Source organism: Chaetura pelagica, unplaced genomic scaffold, assembly GCF_000747805.2.
Source record: "Chaetura pelagica isolate M959 unplaced genomic scaffold, ChaPel_1.0 scaffold247, whole genome shotgun sequence".
NCBI classification, from domain to species: domain Eukaryota; kingdom Metazoa; phylum Chordata; class Aves; order Apodiformes; family Apodidae; genus Chaetura; species Chaetura pelagica.
In genome coordinates this window covers 85,073-98,897 of record NW_009953958.1, presented here as the reverse complement: position 1 = coordinate 98,897, position 13,825 = coordinate 85,073, and the positions used below count along the sequence as shown (strand labels likewise).

General features: G+C 41.8%; 1 protein-coding gene across 1 annotated transcript in view; it reads right to left on the bottom strand.

Annotated features, from left to right (window-relative positions):
* Positions 1–12,668: 12,668 nt before the first annotated feature.
* The window catches only part of AMER2 (APC membrane recruitment protein 2), a 3,012-nt gene continuing 1,855 nt past the window's right edge, over positions 12,669–13,825 (bottom strand). The window contains exon 2 of the mRNA XM_010001902.1: positions 12,669–13,805. Within this exon, the coding sequence (XP_010000204.1) occupies positions 12,669–13,805 (1,137 nt within the window). The remainder of the gene's footprint in view (positions 13,806–13,825) is intronic.

Below are 13,825 nucleotides of genomic sequence, written 5' to 3'. Positions count from 1 at the left end.
TCCCATCATTGGTGCTAAATCTGGGGCATGGAGAGGGAAGAGGAGACCTGTGCCATGGTAACAGATGCCTTTGAAATAGTAACTGGTTTTCTAGTAACTGATATTTTCTGTAATTCAGCCCAGTGAACACCAGCTTCACACTGGCCTTCTCTTATGGAAAGGAAGTACAAAAAGCTTTTGCTTTTGGTTAGTCATGTAAATCCTCCGATGAAGCCTATTCTAACAGAAGGGTAGTAAAAGGCTGTGCTATAAATAGTGCTGTGTGTTTGCCTGCACTGAGGCAGAAATGTAAGGTTTCATAGCTTGGATTGAGGGTCTCGGTTGTTTCAGAGCCAGGGGCTGATATTTGCCTTTATGCTTATGCTCTGATGTCTGTTTTGTTTTCTGATACATTTATTTTAAATCAGTCTGAAAACACATTACATCTCAAGAGAAAATTAAGATCCGACACAGACAAGTTAACTTAACCGTGTAATCAGGTCCGAGTGCTTTTTCATAAAACTTGCAAATTTATAGGGCTTTCTATCAGACCCTAAGAAAAAAATAATACAGGCAAATTCAGCATCATGTAGGGATGATAAACATAAATATTCTAAGCCCTTGATAAAGCAGCAATAGGCAGCTCTGTGCAGGATGCAGGCACCATTTCTGCAGTTGCTGCATATGAGCATTTCCTACTGATTTGAATGAAACTGTTCAGACACAGCGACTGCATAATCAGGCCCTAAATGTGGCATGATGATGACTGGATTTGATCTAATTGGAAGGATCAAAACCTTAATTTGTTAACACGGGGTGAAAAAAGACATCTTCAAGCAAAACAGTGGTAGGACTGATTTTTTCACTGTAAGCACTGCATTATTGTATGATTTGTTATCTGTCAGTAAACAAAATCTATTAGTGCGAAATGTGAAGGGTGGAAGCTCAGAGAAAGGAAGATGTAGATGTAATCTACAATCCTCAATCCCTACTGTAAAGATAGACTAAGACTAGTTGAATTCTCATCTGTCTCTATTTTTCATTAAGAAATACTCAGAACAATTAATTTGATTTTTGTTACCTTCATTTTTCTGATCCTCTACATCATTTCAGTAGAATAGATGTTTTATTCATGCTCACTTTAGATTGTGGCTAGTATCTTCACAGCCATAATCAAGAGCAGGTTTTTCACTACTACTACTAAGAGACATTTACCTTTATTCTAATTTATTTTTTTTTTTTTTTTTTTTTTTTTTTTTCAAAATCAGATTGTGTTTTCATCTTTACAGCTGAACACATGGAGCCAGGTGGGAATAGAACAGATTTGCTTTATATGATATACAGATTTAGCATAATTTATGTTCTTATAATACTGTTTGGTCACAGGATTTCTGTTTAATTTGCATTCTGCATGTCACCCTGCATGTTCCCAGCTCCATGCAAGGAGCTCTACACCATTTGTTCCCACAGTGCAGTAGCCTACAGCTAAATGTGTTCTTGAAGCATCATGAGCCACACAGGTGCCTTGGAGCCAACCATCTCCCTGTGAGGCAGGAGAGGACACTCCGACCCTCAAGGCTTCTGGCTGTCCTAGGCTTAGCTGCCTCAACCTCTCCCACTGCCTCTGTGATGCTGCTGCACTTCCACCCAGTCAACCTCTGCTCGTTCAGGACCTTCACCCAGAGGATGTTTACTCAAGTCTCTCCTCTGCCCAAAGGACCTATGAATTTCAAGTGACACTGACAGAGAAGGTTAACATGGCTGGAGGAAGAGCCTCTCCATTACTCCCACAGTGACACACAGGAGAGCACACCCAGCCACACCATGCTTTTGAGCCTGCCCACTGTGGGTTCTAATGAGAGAGTGAAATCTTATCGTAAAACCTCAGACCACAAGTTCTGAGCAACAACACAACCAAGAGCAGATGATTATGTTGATCAGGCTTTAGAATGTAGTACCTGCAGCCTTCTCTAAGTTATGTCACAACTGGAATAGAAGTGATGAAAGAGAGACAGATCTCCCTGGTGTGGACCAGCACTCTTGTCAGAAGGCATAAGACTTTCCTCCCCTCTGGTGGCATCCCCTGGCTCCAGGTCACCTCACTTGGGGCTCATGTGGGAGTGCTACACAGAACCACTTCGTGAAAAGTCTTGCATAAGGACACAGCTCAGCATGGGTGGTTTGTTAGTCTTTGGAGTAGCTGCAGGGAGTTGTACCTCAACCGACTCCACGCATTTCTCTTGTTCTATTTAACATAATTTCTATGGGTCTTCATCTATATATTTTTTAAAATATTTTTTTTCTTAAGCTGGAAAAAATACTCATATTGGTCAAGGACAAGAATCCTTCATCAGTGAGAACAGGAGATCTTATATTCCCAGGGTCTAACTGAATATCTGAGCCAAGTGTTAAGGGTCTTTGTGGATTAAAAGGAGTGATGTCATTAGAGATGAAGCAGGTTCTTAGTCCTCATCTGCCACTGCAGCATCCATAGCTGCTGAAATAACCCTTTGCAGAATCTTTGAGCTTCCTTCCCATCCCCCTCAGGGCACTGTGGAATGGTTTTAATTGGAAGCAGATGTGCAACGTGGTAGGTAGAAGCAGGCGTCTGCTCAAAGCAAGCTCCTACTAAATAACTCTCTACAATGATTTTGAAAGGAAAAAATACCATGATTCAAGAGTAAAGGTTTAAAATGAGACCAGTACTCACTCACAGTCAGTTGACCAGTCCATTAGTTTGGCCAGTACTCCTTACTAATTATTAAGAGTCAATAATATTCTCTTATCTTTCTTGCTTGATAGATGTGGAGATTGGATGTAGCACTCATCTTCAATGAATGGGTTACAGGGAGATTCCCAGGTCATCACTCCCATTGCAAACACTTTCCCAGTAAGGAGGCCATGAAAATCATAGAGATGTACTGTCAGGAATGACCCATCTTGGTTTTAATTGGGAAAGGACAATATTAGAAACTCAGCCTCCTCATCTTAATTTCAATAAGAGTATTTGGGCCAAGTCTCCCAGTTCCAGGAGACTTTCCATTTTTTCTGACACAGTGGATCTGCCAGGTTGCTCTAGTCTGGTTTTGTGGAAGATGTTAACAGCAGCATCACACAGATCTAGTTATCAAGATTCATGAGGCTAGTGTATTTACCCTCCACTTCATTCCAGTTCCTTTGTCCCCAAAAATCCCAGTAGCTATACCTGGACAAAACTAGGTAATCACCAGGCAATCTTCAGTGGCAGGGAATCCTTTAAACTACAACTCTTCTTCCAGATGCACAGGATAAAAGACATGAACACCCAATACAGGATATGGGCTGTGAAGGCCTGAATGTAAAATTGGTTGTGCCTTCAATCAGTAGGAAAACATTTCTTCACCCTTATTCTAGCCACTAGAAAGAGGAGTTATGCTTTTTGTGAACACAGGATTAATTTATATTGTGTCACCATGTTCTGCTCCTTACTTGCATCATGAGTTTTCTCATACCTTTTGCTTGGTTTTCCTTGAAATTTTTTAAGCAGATTTCATTACAGTTCTTACTCTGGCAGGTTCAGTATCTTCCATGGACAAGTAGTAACATGGGAGGCTTCATGAATCCTTAGCAAGGCAGTGCTACTTAGCTAAGTGAAGCAAAACTTAAAGATTAAACCTAGATTGATGCAAATACTTTATGCATCTTCCAAATTCAAGATATTTAGAGGAAGTTGTGAAACAGAAGTTCTAATAAATATCTCTTCATAGTCATAGCAGTCAAGTTCCAGTTTTAAAAGTAGGAAATGTAGCTTGCAGCAGACTGCATTTTCTAGCTGTCACACCAAAACTGCAACTCTGAAGTCAATCTGTACCAAAAGAACTAGTGTCTCTGCTGGCTTCCTGACCAGGAGAACCAAGAAGAAAAGCTGATTTGAAAAGCAAAATGAAACTCACTCCATTTCCATTGTCTAAGTGGTTTAAACAGGGGCAGGGGGAGAGGGAGGAAGAAAAAAGAAAAATAACTTGCTGATGAAACAGAAAACCACAAGACCGAAACTCATTTATCAAAGTCCTTCCCTAAGTAATTAATTTAGTGTTGTTATTGTATCATGTTATTAGTAAAACTACTGCTAAAGGCATTTCTACATAAAAATGAAAGTGTACACATGCCCAAGTATTCTCTTTTATGCTATTTTGAGGACTTAATTCCCTCATGCTTTGCTTTCAAAAGCCTAGTATTTTCCAGTGCACTGAACAGATTAGCTCTATCCCTAGCTTGAACATCAAAAAATAACCTTCACGTTCATCAATGAAAAGTGATAACTGATTTTATTAACTGTATTCATTATAACACATAATGTGACAGTGGGAATATTTTTCACTGTAAGATTTTTCAATGGAAGAAAAGTGCAGTTAGTCTGAGTTCCTTACATTCATTAGAAGCAAGACTATTGACCATCAACATTTACAATGACACATAAGCAAACACCAGAATCAGTGCCAATAAATACACAGAGTACCAAAATAAATATTTACAGAATTAAAAATATAATAAACACTGATTAGTATATCCTCATGAACTGCCAGGGAAGAAACACATCTATTGCTATCAGTTAGGCTGTAAATACATTAAGAATACCATGATTCAAGGAGACATACACTCATTAAAGTTTGTAGAGGTGGAAAGAGCGGAGTATGTCTAACAGTCTGTTACAAAAACACCCCCCAGAGTGTTCTGAGCTTTCACTCAGAAGAAGTTGGTGCACAGACTCACCAGATTATTAGCAAACCATTTAGATAAGGAGAGGGGGGAGTTCTGGCTTTTAATCACTCGTTATCTTGAGCAGGTCATATGCTACCTTACTGGAGGTGGCTGACCCAAAAAATACGGTGGGAAATTGTAATTAACAGCTATCCGTCAGCTCCAACACAACTTACAGAAACAGATTAAGTGACTTCTAACAGGACACATCTGTCCCTTTCAGCATGTAGCCCCAAGAGCATCGGTCTGTCAGATGCAGTGTGGAGCAGCCCTTGCTATGTCTTCCTCGGGCACACCATGATATTTAAGCACAACTGGGCTGTGACAAAAGACTGAAGCCATGCTGTGTTTTCTGGACTTACCGAATCTGTATTTTCACCAGCCACATTCATTCCCTAATTCAGCAAGGCCACAAGCCTCAACACTAGAGCTTTTCTGAGAAAGACTCTGCTGACAAAGACAGCAAGGAAGATTCAGATGGGGCCAAATTCTGGGATCTTCATTCAGTCTTAATAACAACTGACACCATTAATAGATCCACAGTTTTCAGGGGGAATACTGGTGGACTGACATATTGTCCAGCTGTTGCAATGTGTACCACAGCAGAGGATTTACTTCAATTTTACACAAAGGCAACAGCTTTAGTCTGCTGCCTCTTTGAAAAAGCAAGATATCATTGCTTTTATTAACCTGTGGGCTGCAGAAAGTTAACTTGCACTCTACCTAGGACGTGGTGGTGGTGCTGCTATATGTTGTGTCTTATGCTCCCTCCCCACTTGCCCTTGGGTGCAGCCAGTGCTCACCACCCTGCCAAGGGCTCAGGTCTTTACATCTCCCTGGCAAAATGAGGGTAGAAGAGCAGTGAGATGCCATGAGTTGGTGCTCAGCTACTGGGGCTTTGTGGAAGTCTCTGTGCTAAAACCACCTTCAGAAACAGAGGCACTGGGCACTGCTCAGGTGTTGAAGAGAGCAGTTGACCTGGCAGGAGCACCAGCATCAGCACACCCAGGTCCTGCCATTCACTCACACAGTCTTGGCTCATACTTTTCTTGCATCAATGCAAGAAAAAAAAGGAGCCAGATCTTAAATGCATATATATCTCTCCTTTTCCACATGGTCCAGAGGTCCAGCCCTTGCTTTCATCCCATCAAACCTCCTACCCCAGCACAGCACCACCACCCTGGCTTTTCTTGCTGCTGTGCAGTCTGGCAGACACCTCCACCTGGTGACAACCTGCACCCCTCTGCTGGGACCACATGGCAGGGTCAGGCAGCAAATGATCCCAGTGACAGTGCCTTGCTGCCCCAGTCCACACGGTGTAGCTGAGTCAGGGCAGACCTTCCCCTTTGCTGCCATTAACCAAGAAACATCACCAGATGTGTAGCTTTCACATTTTAAGGTCAGGATTAATTCAAAGCAGATGTAGCCTATTTTCTTTTACAAGCACATTATGTTCAAGCTTCCAGTGCACGTGCATAAAAGGCCCATGGAAACAACCTAATACTGAAATAGCAACTGTTTTGATGCAACATCATCCAACATAAAAAAATCTGTTAAAGGTTCTTACCATTCAGTCCCTACATGCTATTCTCCCTAAAATCGGATTTAGGACCTGTCTATGAAACAATTAAGGGGAGGCATCATTAGCTACCATATAAAAAAACAAGAACAATGACACAATAAGCAGGAGATTTAGCACTCTGGAAAGGATCTGGTCCTGTTTTTGCCATCAGAAGTTAAATTAAGGAAGGCAGTGATTGTGTTAGCTGTAATTTAAACACGCTGAGCACTGGATTTATGTGCAAGAGTAGCTGCTTGTTAAATTGAAAAACAATGGAAAGACATGTTTTGCATTCAGATCAGTGAAAATACTACTACCATAAAAAAGCTGGCATAAGCACCTGAATCATGTTAATCTTTTAAAAAAGGGAAGACTTATTCAAGAAACACTTCCTATTTCCTTCAAGATTAAGAGACTAAGGACCTCCACCAGTTCTTTCTGGAGTCACTGGAAGCCTTGCCACAGCAAAACTGGGCCACAGAGATTTATCAGATGATGTTGGCAAACGCTAGTTTTCTAACTTTTTGGCCACAGCTGGATAGCTTCTATTGCAGAGCATTGCTTGGATGTGATGTAGGCAAAGCAATCTTATCTTAGCCATTGCTACAAGCCTGTCAGCCAAGCAGTTTAAACTCCTCACTCTGTGAAGCACATAACCTTTTCTTCTCTCCACTACAACTCTGGTTCTCTTTGTTTAAGTATGTGCAGAAATGAGAAAGACACACAGTTCTTACCAAAGATAAAGAATATCTGGGCACAGTCTCCATAAAAAACAGCTTCTGGGCTTTCCTACAAGAGTGACATGCTTCCCTGCTAGATTGGCTAACTGTCCACCACAGGAAAGTGGAGGGATGTATTCCACTCTGTGCAAAGTATCACTCCCATCCTCACTCGTGTATATTAGATCATATAGCAGATACCTCTGTTTTAAATATATTTTCTGCTTGTTATGGAGGTGGATTAATTTTTTCCAGACCAAGAAGTAGGAGCAAAAACCTCCCGAAGGACACACTGGCAGCAGCTCCTCTTTTCTTGTGCTGGAAGGCTATGTCCAAAGTCTCTTTCCTTAGCTACTACAGTATGGTTGAGAGGGAATGAGAGACAGAGAAAAAAAAGGTGGTCCCAGGCAATAGTTCTCACTGTTTTGGATGTGTAAGACCTCTAAGGCAGGAAGAGCTTTAACAAACTGCTTTTGCAGGAGTAAAGGCCTCCAAGGATGTGGCCTGCGTGGTTATAGCTCTTATTCCTTTGCATATGGCAAGTTCTTCCATTTCTCTCTACAAGAAACAGATCTAGGAAACATCAAATTAATGCTGACTGTTCCTAGCTGAGTTGCTCACAGGGAAGACAAGATGTGAGCTGAGGATGAGCTAAGAAATTCCTGTGAGTCAGATTAAGAATCAACTGACCCCTGAAAACAAACAGCGAGGCAGATTCAGATGCATCCTGCTCACAGTAAACAGCACGGGAATCCCATCATCCCATCCCTCAATGGAAGGAAGTTAGCTGCCACCAGCTCCAGGCCACTGAAGACAACTGACAGTGTATTGTCAGCACTGAATCTCAGAAGAGTCAGTTGTTGTGCAGTTCAGCACCGACACGTGGGGCTCTGTCATTGTAATGAAAACATAAAGCAGAAACAACAACAAAAAATACGGAAAAACCTAAATAAAACCCTACAGAAGCTGTCACATGTAAACTCTGCCAAGACACATTTCTGCAGTGCCTTTTCAGTCGGTGTCAATTTGTTTTTCCAAGACAGAAACCTCAGCCTTTTGTATCAGTAACTATGAAAATACACTTTAAAGCCACCTTGCTTCGAGCCCCCCATCATGGCTGTTAGATAACCATCTCCCTTGGAAGTGGCTATTGTCACTGCGAACTGTCTCTTTCATACCATTATCTTGCTGAAAAGCCTTTCCTGAAAGTAGCCCATTAGAGCAGGGGGGAAAAAAAACCTCTGAGCATGGCCATGTAGCAGAATCAACGGCTCCCTTTGATCTGCAAGCTCAGTCAGTACTAAAAATTTAAGAAACAACTGGGTTTTTGCTTTGCAGAGCAAAGCCCGTTAATTTGGCTCATCTGCACTTATAGCATCTTCCTGAAAATGCCATCTGTATCAGATGTTTTGAAGACTTTGGTACAATCTTCACTTAGCTTAGATAAATAATTTAGCAAGATACATTAAAAAATAATCAGGGAATTAATTTTCATGGTGTATGTCTGTGCATGTAATTTTGAAAAATTCAGTCCTCTACTACCCTGCATGGCAGTGAGGATACTCACAGTGGATGAAGAGAATGCTGGTGATTGATGGAATAAGACTGAACATAGATTTTTCTTATTCTAGTCATGGAATTTCTTCCAAAATCTGTTACGTGTGTTTGAGTCCTATAACTGGCAAGAGCAAAATGCATACACACTGCAGGGAAATAAGACCCTTTATGTCTGTCAGGCCACACATATAGTACATAAAACTTAATACCTATCGTGACAAAAGAAGCCCACAAAAACATCATTTCATGCTACCAAAAGGAAACATTTTGTGCTGATATATAAGACAGGAATGTATACCACTGTAATCACTGTAGATAGCTATAAAATGCTACACAATTCACAGAAATATCCTAAGAACATACAAAATTTACCAGTAGTGACCTGAAAGTGCAAAGAGTACATGTAACTAAATGCCAAATAAGTCCTGATCTATAAAACTCTTTATGAATGACATACAAGCTGATAATTACAATGTATAATTCAGACCACAAAATAACAAAAAAAGAAAAGCATTCTTTAAGAAAATCAAAACCACAACATCATTGGGACTGTTATCTTTGGGACTCAGAACACCATTTCTACCTTGATACCTATCAAAACCAAGGAAAATTTATGCTTGAACAGGGTAACATAAATAAGAATGCAAACCACCACAGAATGCCTCAGGACTATTACCTTTGTATGTCTCAGCCTTTAAATCCAACAAGCCATTAAATGTTTGTTCTTAGGCTTCTCACGGTATTTTACAAGGGTCTTTCAGGAATTAAATACAGGTCTAAAGAAAGCCTTTGAACATCCTTCCAATGATTGTTTCAGGCATTGTGTGGAGTTGTACAAATATATTTCTATGAAAATTGAAAGCCCTAGTAAACATTAAATTTTCTATTACCTTTTGAACTAAAAAACCCATAGATGGCTTAAAGACACAAGCAAGTTTTATAAATACAAAGTTAACTTGAGCATTAAATTGTATTATTTCCTCTCACACAACCATCACCCTGAATCAACATGTCAGTATGTTGCAACGATTCAAAATACTGACGCCCTACTACTTTCACATTTTCCTTTTAAGGATATGATTGTCCTTAAAATATGTACATAGCAAGCAGCCAAACGAACCACCAAGAGATTTGCAAAGTGTGCTTACACTGGGTATGTGACAGAAACCTTTGGAGAGCAAGTGGGGAGCACCTGGCCTGGGCAGGCTGGGCATCCACCCTCCCACCCAGTGCTGAGCTGCCAGCCCCAGGCTCCCCGCTCCATGCCAGGGGTCAGCACCAGGGATGCTGCCTACAAGCATGCAGGGGATGGAGGAAAAACGGGTCAGAAAACAAAGGAGGGAGAGAAGAATGATGGGAAGCCAAAGCATTTTAATGATGTTTCCTGTTAGTCACTACGTGAGAGGGAGCTAGTCTAGTGTCACTATTGATTTCAGGATACAGACGTGCCACAAAGCAAACAAAATGCATATGATGAATTATTTGCCACACGCAACGCCTGTAGAGATGGTAGCTGTTATCTTCCAGTGCTTTTAAAGATGTACCACTCCTACTACCTGCACTCGGTGCTTCCAGTTTTTATGGTACTACCCCAAGCTCATCACATTCTCCCTCCCTCTCAACTTCCAGTACCCTATAGAATCTCTCTGCACAATTTCTCCTCACAACAAAATGGGGCATTCTGATTTTTCTGCAGAGCTGTCATGCAAGGAAAGATGTGCCCTTTACAGTCAGGCAAAACCAAACTACCAGGAAAAGGAACATTAGCTTCAGGGCTGAGGACCAGGACAATATTCCATATTCTGTACTGTATATTCATCTTTTTGAGGGTATTTCATCTTGAACTTTCTAAACTGCACAGTCTCAGCCAAATGCAAATCCCCTCCCCAGGCCAAGGAAATCATGGCCAGTGTGTTAGGAGACATCCCTACAGCGTGTCCCCTCAGCCTGTGGCTGTGTGCCCTCCCCCAGGTGCTTGCTCCCTCCCAGGAGGTGCATCCTGACTACACATGCATATGTACAACACATCTGTCTGAGTAGGCATGTAGGAAACCACACACACACACACACACACGTTAGAAAGAGAACATATAAAATAATCTTCTTTGAAGTGTATTAAGGTTCTTCCTCAAACCATGAAAACAGTGGCCGATCAGGAAAACTAACACTTTCTCCCTGTTCACTGGGGTGTTGCAGTTGGGTATTAAATCCTGCAGTTATTTCAAAGCTAGATGCCAATTTCACCCTTGTGACTATAAAGTAATTTCCTCAGTGAAATACACATATACATATATACAGTTCTCAGTATCGTATCTCCTGGAATTTTATGGTTTACCTATAACCTTAATATCCTTCAAATGTGTATTCTGTATATTTATTTTCCTTTTTTTCTTTCAATTTAAGAGACAATAAAACCAACTGCTATGTAAGATCAGACCCATTAGCTTCAGCAATGTGAATTTAGAATTCTCTGCATAATATAGACATGTATATTTTTTTAAAATGTATATTATTTTTCAGATACACTGGAGCATATATTTTATATTAACTGTGGTCTGATGATTAAATACTTCTATCAAAATATTTTGTAAATACACAACATTTACCTTTAGACTTCAGTGATTTTTTGAGCTTTTTCAGTGTATCATAAAAATATGTCCTCAGGCACATTAAAACCCTATTAAATTTCCTTGAAATGTTGTCAATGCCCATGTACACTAGCCACTATTCAAAAATGTCCTAGCCATTAATACATTTCTTGTAAGATCCAAGCTCATCAGACCATTTTATGCACCACTAGATTAGAATATTTCTTTTTCTCTGTTAAAGTAAAATTATTCTGACATCATTAATGAAAATAAAAAGCAACGAGAACCCAAACTTTCTTTAAATAGTCAAAAACTAATTTTATATATTTTGAAAAATAATAATTAAAAAACTTGTTTCTTTACTGGGTTCCTTCTCTGTAAGGTTTAAGCCCAGAGCAACTTTGCCTAAACCCCTGAAAATAGAGGTTTACAGTGGCAGTGCTGTCAGGTCCTCAGCCCTGACACACGGAATGTGCCACTGGAATAAAATCAGCACTTCAGACTTACTTATCTGGGGATGTATGAGCTCATACAAAACAGAGTTTTGCTCTAATTTAAGGTACTTACACAAAGTCCTATCATTTTAGAACTGTAAAATCATCTACCTATAAAAACTAACTCTTGCTTAAACTCTAGATAATAACAGACAAGTAAATTTTTTTTTAATAAAAAATTTGTAGCATTGAGTAAATCTGCTAAAATACGTATATATTTACACATGGCGAGCAAGTTATTGTAAAAATGTGAACAGTGTGTATATATTGGCATTTAGTAAAACATTTCCCTGAACCAATAGTATGCAATATTGGACAAGTATTGATGTAAACATCTGAACCTACGTCAGGTGCCTCTGTAACCCATTTACAATTAGACCAGATCAAAACCAACCAGACAGACAGACAAAAATACGTTTTCCAGTTGGACAAGTTCACCTAACTCCTTAGTTAGCTACTGCACACAAGTCAATTAAGTCTGCTGTTGAGCAGAGGTCTCGTTCCTACAGCAGGTAAAATACCTGTTAGGTTGGTTTTTTTCAGTTGGCATTTTTTCCAACACCTTGTAGAGCAAGCACCATTTTCAGAGCCAGATGCCCACCCTCCTACTCCTCCCCCAGAAATGATTAAAAGGTAAGTGTATTGGAGAACCTCTAGTTTCGCTCCTTTCGTAACTCTGTTCCCTTGAAGAGCTCATGGCACTGCTTTCATGAGGAAGGATGCTCATTTAGGTTCATAATCCAGGTCCTGCTTCCAAAAAGGCATGTAAAAATTAACCTGCCCACTGTTCAGTGCTGCAGAAAAAGATACAAATGTAAAAAAAAGTGCTTGAAAAGAAGTTGACTCTTTTATTCAGCCAGTCCAGTAAGATGGGACTCAGAAGTGAAGAACCATGCAGTACGGTGAAGTAAGCTGTTCAGGTGCCTTCCTTCAGGTGATGCAAAACTAATTCATTCATTACCTGTGGTCTCCTATGCAGAATTTCAGACACCAATCTTGCTGTCCATCTTTGTCTCCACCTCTTACTCAACTACTTTTTGGCACTGTCCTGGTACGTGGCAGCTTTCACTGTTGTCCCCGCTAAGCCCCTATTACTGACCCGGCGAACCAGAACTTTGGAGACAGGGATTTTTGTTCTGTGCATCTCACTTTTGGCCAGGTGATGGTGTGCGACGTGATGGCTGTTACTGGCATCTGCTCCGTGGCTGGCAGGATGCGATGAAAGGTGTTTAATGCTGATGGGTATCTTGGAGTCCTTCAGCGTGCTTGAGGGTGTTTTCAGGGAGCACGTGGTTGTTACCGGAGATACAGGCTTGGAGCGTGGCACACAGGTGACCTCTTCATCTGTAGGCCCTGCTGGTGGGTTCTCGTCAGGCTCAGCATAGAGGTCATACAGAGCATCACCGCTGTAGCTGTCCCTGGGAATGGTCTCCTTCTGGATGCTCGTGGAGCCATCTTCCTCGGGACCAGGGGTGGTGGAATCCCAGTAGCCCTCGTCGCTGTTTGGGACTCCTTCGTGCTGCTCCTTCTCCCTGCCCTTCTGCTCCTCTTTGTGGTTGAGGTGAATGGGGATCTGGTGGAGGCCACCACGTTTCATTGCCACCTTGTTCAAGGTGCCCTCGGTACCTCGGTTCTCCTTCAGCCCCTCAGGCTTCTTTGTCCCTCCTCCACCTCCTCCTCCTCCTTCCGTCTGGGTCTCCTCTGCCTGTGACAGCATACCCCAGAACTCCTGAAGGCAGGTGTCATCCAGCTGGTCGGGGCTGGCCATCTCCTCTCCTCCTCCCTGGTAGGCCACCATGGTGGGCTGCTTTTTGGAGGCACCCAGCTTGCCGGCCCCGGGGGTGCTCTTCTCGCAGCCGCCACTCCCGCCGCCCACATCCTCCTCATGGTCCGCAATAATATCTCCGCAGCCTGTAAGAGAGTCAAAGCTTTTCAGTGAAGTCACGTCAGCAAACATCAAACAAATACGATCAATCGACTGCTCTGAGGGTGGATCAACAGAGGAAGGGTCAGGGGCGGCTGCCGGCTCTTGACCGCTATCACAGTGAGGTTCAACAGGGGGGATAGTCGGTATTGGAATGTCACCTGTTATGGCCGCATCCTTCGCAGTCCCAGCCTCTCCGGCGGGCGGCTCGGCTGGTTCGCGGCTGAGCTGCTCGGCCGGGCCCTCCCCGGGCGGGGGGCCGC